The sequence below is a fragment of the Sorghum bicolor genome, chromosome 7 (genome assembly GCF_000003195.3).
Source record: "Sorghum bicolor cultivar BTx623 chromosome 7, Sorghum_bicolor_NCBIv3, whole genome shotgun sequence".
Classification (NCBI taxonomy): domain Eukaryota; kingdom Viridiplantae; phylum Streptophyta; class Magnoliopsida; order Poales; family Poaceae; genus Sorghum; species Sorghum bicolor.
The window spans coordinates 54,043,079-54,054,225 of record NC_012876.2 but is presented as its reverse complement, the minus strand read 5'-3'; the positions used below and the strand labels follow the sequence as shown (position 1 = coordinate 54,054,225).

Below are 11,147 nucleotides of genomic sequence, written 5' to 3'. Positions count from 1 at the left end.
TCAAAGAAAAACACAAGCTCTTGGACGAGCTTTTGCGTTTGTGTGGCACTGGTGCTCTCGGTTCGTGGACTGCGATTAGCCATCGGTTTCGTCGTTCACCGCGTCCGCGTATAATAAAAGTAAATTAAGAAGAGTTGACACAAGGAGAGGAGGAAGCTAGTAAGGCCCTATTTAATTCCAAAATTTTTCTAAAATTTGTTAAGATTATCGGTCACATCGAATCTTAGACGCATACATAGAGTATTAAATATAGATAAAAACATAACTAATTACATAGTCTGTCTGTAATTTACAAACCGAATCTTTTAAGTCTAATTAGTCCAAGATTAAATAATAATTGTTAAATACAAACAAAATTAGTAGCTAAATTCAAAAAAAAAATTCACCAACTAAACAAGAGCTAATTAAGCGCTCATCTCCGAGTCCAGGATCGGAACATATGCATGTGTAGTTAGGAGCGTGTGTCCTCTCTCCGTCCATATCGGCTCATATATCATATCTCAAGCAATCTCATTAATATGTCTCATGTGATCGTCATGACGATAATAATGTGCTGATTACCCTTTTTCCCCCTTCCAATTGACGGCTTACCGAATGCAAACCGTGCAATTGTTTTTCTGTGTACAAATACGGAGTACACAATCAAAACTGAGCAGCGTATATCCCTCGTGTTTGTACGGATATTTTGAAACGTCTAGTTAGTGGGTCTGCGCTTGCATTGATTAATTAGCGGATATGATGTGTGGCACTAAAAAGGTACTGTACATAGTAGTAATATAATGGAGGATAATAAAAGATGCCATGCATGTTTTAAACACGATAAACGGGATTGTAGACATGTATCTCCCTTTGTATAGGATTTAGAAGTCATTTAGTACAACGGTATAGTTTTCAAAACATAACTTTGACTTTTTATTTGTATAAAAATATTTAGAAAAAAAATGTTATATGTGTACTCTTATGAAAATCAAATTCAACAATTTAAAAGTTACTGATGATTTATATCCTCAATGTTTGACTTAAACCTTATTCAAAACGATTTCTAAATCCTATACGAAAGGAAGTACACTAGAGCAGGAGTATTATATGTATATATGTACTGTCATGATTTTGTTGTTGCAAACAATATGCTGTCATGATTGATCCCGATAGATCGATATATGTTCTTTTTCATACATATACATGTATGCATGATTTTCTGTATGGAACAGGAGGGGTTCCCCCTACTGGAAGTCTGGAATTTCACTGAAAACATAAAGTACAAAAGCAAAGTACATGTATACATGGTCACAGAGAGGTACAGCCTCTTGAGTTACGTCGCACGCACATAGACGATGAATCACCAACCACTCGATCTATTGATCAGTTGAATATGTATGTATATAGAGTCAGGCCGCAGCTAATAAAGCAAGTAATATATATATATATACACACACACACACACACTATTATTAGCTCGTAGCTTGGAGGAGCTCATCATCATGCATCGTCATCAGAAGGCGAGGAAGAAGCGCTTGTTGGTCCGGGTCCGGCCGATGGAGTCGGCGGCGTGGAGGTTCTTGGCGATGAGCTTGCGCGCCTGCCGGCTCCGGATCTCCACACGCATGCTCTCCGTCTTCTCCACCTTGTCATACCCCGTCGTCGTCGTCGTCGTCGCTGCCGGCTTCCTCGTCGCGCCGCCCCTCTGCTTGTTCCCGCCGCCGGCGCGCAGCCTGGACTTGATGCCGTCCACCAGACGCCCAAGCTGACCCATCATCACCATGGACCTTAATTTGCTGGTGGGTGGTGCCTGGTGGAAGACGAGCAAGGAGGACTGGAGCGAGGAGGGCGAGGCTGGAGCGTTTAGAGAGGAACGCACGGAGCAGAGACCGGCCGGCACACGGGAAGGAAGACTAGACAGGTAGGAGAGACACGGGCCGGCCGGTGGGCAGGTCTGTTGTTGTACTCACCGCCGGACTACACCGGTGGTGGTTGTATTTATGGCGACACAGGACAGGCACACTATCAGTTAGGACTCCATCACAGGGCCCAGAGTCAGCGAACTCCGAAATGTCCTCCTTAATTTTCTTTTTTTTGAAAGAAAAAAAAACAGTCTTTGGAATCTCCATGCATGTTAATGGGTTAATGGAGTACTTGGAGCCATCACAACTGAAGGGCCAACCTTACACAAAAAAAAAAGAACCCTGAAGGGCCAACCAAGTGGTTGCTAGCCAGAGGTCGTCACTGCTGAAAACGACCTGAAGATTGAATACATGAAAGGGCTTTAACAAAGCCGGAATGAGTATATTACATGCTACAATACAATACACTAGAGCTTTGTTTGGATGTAGTCAGATTCACATCAATCCATATATATTGAGGTGGGTTGAAGTGAAACTTGAACTAAATTCCACCCCAATCCACTTCAATACATGTGGATTAAGGTGAATACGACAACATCCAAATAAGGTCTAGAGTCTCTACAGATGGTTGACGAAACGAGTTATGTGATGGCGAAAGAGATGCGGCTGTTGAAAACTGATGAAGTCGTAGTTGTTGCGTGAGGAATATGGCCTGGGTTGGCCGGTTGCGGTCAGACGGGTGCGTCCAACTCCAATCCATCCCTGCATTTCCATTCCCACTCAAATCAAAAAGTCTCAACAAGCAGAATTATTGCGTCTTCCTTCAGACTTGATTTTCATTGAGAGGCCGTTCGGTTCCAATCGCAAGAAATCCGGGATCTTGCTGAGTGCTGATGACGCTCGTTTCGTTCACCTTCGTCCTGTCCTTGTCTACAGCAGCGGCAGCATATATTTGGTTCATCAGTTCATTCAGACGAGTTCATTCTACGCGAAAACAAGACTGTTTGGTACGATCGCCAACCCCAACCGTACGTATATAGAAGAACAATCGCATGGTGCGTGATCGAGTCGTACAACTGTGTGGCGACAAGCGACACTCCGGCCGTTATGGGTAGTTTCTGGTTACATACAAAACTATTCTATACGGAAAGAATTTGTGAATGGACGGAAAAGTGGACGGCTCAGACGGCAGCAGCAGAGGCCAATTGAAGGGACGACGGTGATACAGGGGTCAGGGTCACTTTGCTCTCTAGCCAAGCCAAACCAAAGGACTGATTCTTCCGTCCATTACTATGTGGATTCAGGATTGTGGGCATCCACTGCAGGCGGATTTGCATTAATTGGCTGGCCCTAGGGATTATTGTTAATCATGTTTGTTTGTATCAAAAATCATAGCTGGAAATATTGTTTACTGATTTATTGTGAGATGGCTGACAGATTCGGCAGATAAGCTCAAACGAATAGAACCTAGCTGGCTCATGAAAGGCCTACTTGGATCTTAGATTCCACGATCTAGTTTCTGTAAGCTTAAAGCTGTGATGGTACCCAAATACTAACCACCAATTTCATAAGCCAATTTTCACCATCTCAAAAGCTAAACAGGGTCTTAAACTAAGGGCAATGGAGATGTCAAGGTCTCATTTCGTATAGTGTGCTTTTTTGGTGAAGTAGGTTTTTTTTTTGTTTTGGCTTCACGAGTAGCTTTTAGCTTTTTATGCTGAGACTATTTTAATAAATTATTTGACTAAATAACGCATCATGGTAGATAGTAGATAAGAAGGGTAAAATGTTCCTAAAATCTCTCTCTTTTTTCTTTCATTATTTATCTTTTTCCTGTCTCTATTTCTCTATGTATCCTCTCTTTCGTTGAACCATTTTCTGTTTCTTGCAGCGCCCACCACGCCGCCGATGACTCCGCTACACCAGGACCCTAGCGACTCCGCTCGACCATAGTGTGGCTACTGCACTCCACCCTTGTGACTCTGCCTCGCTCTGGTGACTGTTAGAAATCGTTTACTGGATGCTCTCAATTGCACTCACAAACACAGGGATTCAGCACACAGAAAATAGGAGAAAGAGGAGTTCTACTCTGTGTTTCACTTTCAGGTTAGTCATGTACAAGAATGAAAGTCCCTCCCTATTTATAGAGGGACATTGTGAGTGAATACAAACTCTCTACAGGATTTGAAACCTTTGAAATTCATCTCCCTCCTTCATTAATTTGGCCACATTCAAAGTCTCATTTTCATACACTGTTTGAAGACTTTGATTTACAGCACTCCCCCTTGGCCAAATTTATGCTATGTGTATGCCTCGTCAAAAACTCCTCCCAAAAACCCAGTGGGAAAAAACGGTAGGAGAAAAGAGTACATCACATGCATTGCTTATGTTGCACCTGTCGCCTCGTTAAAAACCTTGCATGAGAAAACCCAGTGGGAAAAACTCATCAAGGAAAAAAGAGTACAACAGTTGATGTTCAGGTCGATCTTCAGGACTGACCCGTGATCTTCAGGACCACGGTCATAGATTGTCTTTGGGGCTGGTCTCCCCCTAAACCCTGCAACCCTCTAAGCCGCCTCATACCAATTCCATGAATGCACCTATAGAAGCTAGAGGCGGATAGAGGTTTCATGAAAAGATCTTTGCTTGCAGGATATTTATCTCCCCGCTCTTCTGGAGCTTATGGGGAAAGAGTTTTGGAGCAATATGCTTTGTGATATTGCTCTTGACATAACCCAGGCACATCTGTGCAACACAAGCCACATTATCTTCATAGATAATGGTGGGGGTGTCGGCGACGTTCAAACCACATGACTTCTGGATGTGATTGATCATTCATCGCAACAAAACATATTCTCGTGCAGCCTCATACAGAGCAATTCTCTCTGAGTGGTTGGTCGATGTGGCAACCAGGGCCTGTTTCACAGACCGCTAGGAAATGGCTGTACCACCACAGAGAAAGACAAAACCAGTCTGTGAACTGGCATTATGCGGGTCAGACATATAGCTAGCATCCACATATCCCACCATGGTTGGAGCTTGGTTCTTCGGGAACCATAGACCAAGGTCTTGTGTACCTTGTACGTACCTCAAGATGGTTTTGACGCCAACCCAATGCCTCCTGGTTGGGGCAACACTATACCTTGCCAACAAATTCAGTGCAAATGCAATGTTAGGTCTAGTGCAGTTTGTAAGGTACATCAGTGCTCTAATGGCGCTCAAGTATGAAACTTCGGGTCCCAATACTTCCTCATTATCACCCTTGGTTCCAAATGGGTCCTTATCCACTTCCAGGGATCGAACTACCATGGGGGTCTTAAGAGGGTGGCACTTGCTCGTATTGAATTTTTCAAGTACCCTCTTAGTATAAGTTGACTCGTGTACAAACACTCCTTCAGGGAGGTGTTCGAGCTGCGAGCCCAAATAAAACTTGGTCTTGCCCAAGTCTTTCATCTCAAATTCTGCCTTGAGGTAAGCCATTGCTTCCTCAATGTCCCTTGTAGTTTTGATGATATTCAAATCATCGACATGGACGGAGATGATACAAAATCCATCATTGGATTTCTTCATAAAACATAGGGACAATCATCTTTACTGATGTAACCTCTCTGCAGGAGAAAGTTACTCAACGGTTGAACCACATCCTTCCGGATTGTCTCAACCCATACAACAACCGCTGCATGCGGACGCTGAACATGTTGCGGTTTTGATTCGGTCCAGGGATCTTGAGTCCTTCAAGGATTCTCATGTGGATTCCCGAATCAAGTGACCCATACCAGTATGTGGTCACAACATCCACCAACTGCATTTTTAAGTTCATGTTAGCTGCCATAGGTATCAGATATCGGAACGTTATGCCACTCATAGGAGAGTAAGTTTCATCATAATCGATGTCGGGTCTCTACGTGAACCCTCATGTCACCAGCCTCGCTTTGTGCCATTTTTATTCCTCTTCAAGAGGAAGACCCATTAGCATCCTTCAGGTTGACTTTGGAGGTGTTGGGATTGCAGGCCAAAGAAGCCTCTCTTTTATAAAGCGAGCGCAACTCTACCTCAATTGCGGCTTTCCATTTGTCCCAATCTGAGTGCTTCTGGCACTCTACCATGGACTTTGGTTTGGATCCGGATCCATTGAGCCAACAATTTTTTAGGCAAAATTTGTGTCGACAACGGTGGTCTTTCTATAATATGACTCTCCTATTTCCACATAATTAGTGGCGATCTCCTCATGATCATCCTCCCACTCATCATGATTTCCCATAACGATTGAGTTGGGGCGTTCCGATCTTCCAATGCGATGGTGCGCGCATGACGCATTGGAATTTCCATCTTCAGGATGGTGTCCTTCAGGGACCTCCTCAACTTTAGGTTGAGTTGCCACTTCAGGGGCATTCTCGACTTCGGGTTGAGCTTCTTCAACTGATTCTTTAAATGATGCAAGTGGCTCAAGACCTTGTCTACGTGGACGTCTCCACGGAACCTTGTTTGAGCACCCAGAGGTCTCCCCTTCAACCTAGGATCAGGATGGAGACAATAGAGTTGGTAACCTTCAGGGATACTCGAACTCTCTCTGGCACATTTACTACAGGTAAATGCGGCTTTGTCATTTTTCTAATCAGTGAAGGCATTTGGCAGCTCATTTGCAGTAATTTGCAAATGCATACTTTTTCTGAACTTCTGGTCCAGATTTACTAGTGTGTGGGTAGAAGGAATGCCTTTATTCCTTTTCATGCAATTTCCCGGCATTCTTCTGGATGCCTATCTCCCCCTAATGCTGGGAAATGCAATCAGCATACTGAGCCTCATGAAGATCCCTAGTTATAGGCTCATACATCCCAACTTCTGGTGGGGTTTCTTTGGTGTACGCTGATATGGCGATACTGGCACATATATCGCATAACTTATAGGCAGATGGGAAATACTTTCTTTCTCACACACTAGCCATATGGGGATGTGCAGTTGACCTGAGTTGGATAAATTTTGCAGTATGCAATGCTGCATGGCCCCAACTGCTGGTTGGCAACCTTTGATTTTTCAGCAATGGCCATACATTATCCACTTGATCCTTTTGATCAAGGACTCAACTAGGCCTCTTTGTGACTCATCCCTAATCTTTAGGAGGGATGACCTAGTGATTAACCTTCCCTTTGCACGTGTGGTGCAAATAAAATCTTCAGGATTAGGGAAGTCTTTATGACCAATAGAATTATTGATGATTTTCTCATCATATCCAACCCAAGATGACCTAATATGCCATATTTTTATTCTTCTAAAATAATATGGCTTTCATCGCAACATATCTCTCAGTGGGATTATGTCTGTGTAGTACAGGCCCGATGGTAATGAAGGGAATATATTCACCACATATTTTGATTACTCATGGGAGAACTAGTGCGACACTTCAGGTGCCCTCATGATATGAGCATTGCTTCCGGCAATGGTCATAATATTTCCATTTTCTCAGTCAATATTTGGAAATATCTAGTCTCCGTAATATTGGTGGTGTCACTGTCTGTAGGACAGTTTTCCACTTCAATCATATGGGCTCCCACTGGTATGAGAATTTGGGGATTTAGCATGTGTTCAAAAACCGAAAACCAACATTCACACTTTAAAGGTAACCTTAAAGATGCTCCACAGGAGCATGCATGGCCAACACGTTATAAATGCTCTTTAGGAGCATGAATGACTAAACTCAATTGGTGCATGCGGACATTGCATTACGATCCAGTCATATTGACTTTTGTTGGTTTAAAGCGGTCCTTCAGGGACTGCTATGAAACCATTGGAGCATCCTCATTTATATATCCAGACTTCAGGTCTGAGTGTAAATGGTATTGCAAAGAGTGCAATGGCTCTGCTTTATCAAGTATTGTGTGCTCATCATTGCCAGCTTCAGGCTGAACAATGGTGTAATCGAGACACCAGCCATCGAGTTTTCATCTCAACGTCAATCCCCAAGTGAGGTAGTTGCTGTTATTCACAGCTAGCTTAGCGAATTCTATTTTCGCAATGTCCGACCAATGACTAGTGAATGTCGATTACGCGTAATCTTCAGGACTACGACCATGTGTAATCTTTAGGATCACACATTCTTATATAGTCTTCAGGACTATATTTCTCCAAATATCTCATGCATATAATCTTCAGGGTCATATGCGGTTCTCATAAATACTTGCATAAATATGCAAAAATTAAATGACTGTAAGAAAGTGAATTGCAGTAAATAAATATGACTTGCAGTAATATAAAACTTGCAATAAGATAAACAGTCATGTCATGTAAGGACTTCAGGCCTTAACGATTTTACGGGCTTCTGGCCACGTAGTGGTATGACATAGTGAACTGCAGGTTCACCATTTATTGTTTTCGGGCTTTAGACATATGTGTGTGGCTTCTAGCCAATGTGCATAGACCAAATAATTTGTGAGCACAAGGCTTCAGGTCTTTGTCCAACGGCTTCAGGCCGTCTAGATATGTGTTGTCTAGTGTACACTTTCTAACGACTGCAATGAAGTGAATATGTATAATTTAAATGTAATAAACAAATACGGTAAACAAATAATAGCAATAATGATAATAATAATAATAATAATAAAGAAATACGGTGGACTTCGAGCCACACATATTTTACGGACTTCGGGCCGTGTATTCCTATATTATAGATTTATAGTGGACTTCGGGCCACTAATATTTTACGGACTTCAGGCCGTATATCCACAGGCTTCAAGCCAATGCTTATTTGCTATAGGTTTCAATAGGACCAAGAAAAACCTCTAGTCCAAAGCTTGCCTGCGTGTGTTGTTCTAGCTGCTTCCATATGCAAGTGGTGCATTAACTCTTGCATGCAGCTTGGTGTATCTGCTCGTGCATGTGCTGGTGCATGTGATGGCTGCTTGCATGCTGCTTTGCAGGCTTGAGCATTAAAGCCCTGGCGTGCAGCTAGGCCATTATTGATTTGCGCACTCTTTTCTTCCTCCTCCTCCCGTGTTCTCTCTCCTCCTTATCCCTTTATGTAGGAACGAGGCAGAAGAGGAGGAGGTCAGCGCTCCCCCGGCCATGGCACAGGAGGCTCGCGGGTGGCCAGCTCAGGCCAGCGCGGTGCTTGACGGCGGTGGCCGCCCGTGGCCGACCTGCGCAGGAGCTCGGCAGGGGCACGCCCCTCCGGTGGCAGGCGCATGCGGCCTGGAGGCTCGCGCAACCCGCAGCCTGGCGGCCAAGCCCGCTCGCGGCCTGGCGTCCGGCGCGTCCAGCGGCTCGCCTGTGGTTCAGGGTGCGCGGTGGCCGGTCAGCCAGCACGGCCCAGCTTACGGTGGCCGGGCCAGGACGCAGGAGGGCGCGGCCCCCGGCGGCTCGGGGAGGTCGGCATGGCCCCGGCGCACGCGGGCGTGCGGCGGCACGGCCGGCTAGGGGCGCGGCCACGATGGCTCGACGGCCGGCCAAGGGCGCGGCCTCTGCGCGGCTCGCAGCCTCTGGTGGACGCGGCTCACGGTTCGCCCGCGTCTGGCAGCCTGGGCGCGCGTCCTCTAGCCTGGTGGCACGACGGCGTGGACAGCCTGTGGTCAGCGTACTCGCGACCATAGTGTGCAGCATCGGCACGTTCACAGCCGTGGCACAGCGTCCGAGCAACGTTTCTCTTGCGTTCTCACCTGCGTGTCTTCAGGCCAGCGGTGGTTTGCACGCACGTCTTCGGGACGGGCGGCGGTTCGGCCTGCTCATCTTCGGGATGGCGGCGTTCCCATGGCCACGGCGTTCAGGACCTGCAGGGGGCAGGATTCGTGTGATGACGGGGCTAGAGGCACCCGCGCGTCCGCATTCCGATCCGCACGTCTCCAGGGCGTCGGTGGCTTGGCCTGCATGCACATGTTCAGGATGGCAGCGAGATACCAGTGTTTGTTCATGAACAAGAATGGTGAGCATCAAGTAAATCGATTTCTTACATATTTACCTTTTAGCTCGGTAGAACTCGTGCTGATAACGTGTTAGAAATCGTTTACTGGATGCTCTCAATTGCACTCACAAACACAGGGATTCAGCACACAGGAAATAGGAGAAAGAGGAGTTCTACTCTGTGTTTCACTTTCTGGTTAGTCATGTACAAGAATGAAAGTCCCTCCCTATTTATAGAGGGACATTGTGAATGAATACAAACTCTCTACAGGATTTGAAACCTTTGAAATTCATCTCCCTCCTTCATTAATTTGGCCACATTGAAAGTCTCATTTTCATACACTGTTTGAAGAGTTTGATTTACAACAGTGACTTCTCGTCCGCCTTGGTGCCTTGCCCGCACTTCTACCGTAGTGTCTCATCCCACCACTATGAAGGAGTGTTGTTTGAGTGCTAGCCGTAAACAACGACGATAGATGCATCCCAGCTCTGGCCTTGTTGTTCTCTCAAAAAAAAACCTCTAGCCTAGTTTAGTTCCTATAGAATTCAAAAACAATTAGGTTGATCGCGAGAAAAATGTTTTAAGCCTAGTTAGCCTATGGTTGGATAATAATTGTTAAATATAAACGAAAGTGCTATAGTGTCAAAATCTAAAAGATGTAAAGTAGGCCTCCGTCTATTGCCCACGTCCCTAAGATCATGTGTTCCGTGGCTTCACATGATCGAGGAGCTAGTCCTTTTTAGGCCCTGTTTAGATTGGAGATAAAAATTTTTTAGGTGTCACATCGGATGTGTCGGAAGGATGTCGGGAGGAGTTTTTAGAAACTAATAAAAAACAAATTACATAGCTAGTTAGGAAACTGCAAGACAAATCTATTAAGTATAATTAATCTGTCATTAGCACATGTGGGTTACTGTAGCACTTAAAGCTAATCATGGAGTAACTAGGTTTAAAAGGTTTGTCTCGCGATTTTCAACCAAACTGTTAATTAGTTTATTTTTTATGTTTCATACATGTGTCCAAAGATTCGATGATGGAATGGTTGAAAAAATTTTGGGTAGGAAATTAAATAGAGCCTTAGCCGTTTGGTAAAATACAATGTAGAATTGCTCCTAATTAACTATAAAATCTCTATCAATAGGACTTAAGACTCCTTGTCTCACTACTAAAAAAGACAGAGCGTGTTATCTAAAGAAAAAAAGTGTGGATCGGACATACTATATATAGGCTTCTTTAAATCTTAAGTCGATCCTTAATTTCCTTGTGGTCCATTAAGACACTCCAAATGTAGTAGAAACTACTTATAGTTTCTATACCTCTATAATTTCACCACAAGAAAGTATCCTCTCTAATGCATAGTTTTTTATAGTGGTTTCTATAGATAAAAAAATTAATATGCAACACAAAGATTGTTG

At 44.4% G+C, this 11,147-nt stretch overlaps 1 protein-coding gene across 1 annotated transcript; it reads right to left on the bottom strand.

Moving 5' to 3' along the window:
* LOC8075610 lies at positions 1,247-2,002 on the bottom strand. The gene has a single exon (XM_002444290.2). The coding sequence runs from the start codon at positions 1,760-1,762 to the stop codon at positions 1,493-1,495; it is 270 nt and encodes an 89-aa protein (XP_002444335.1). The 5' UTR covers positions 1,763-2,002; the 3' UTR covers positions 1,247-1,492.

Coding starts and splice junctions, on each gene's coding strand:
- LOC8075610 (XM_002444290.2), bottom strand. CDS start 1,762: ATGGTGATGATGGGTCAGCTTGGGCGTCTGGTGGACGGCATCAAGTCC.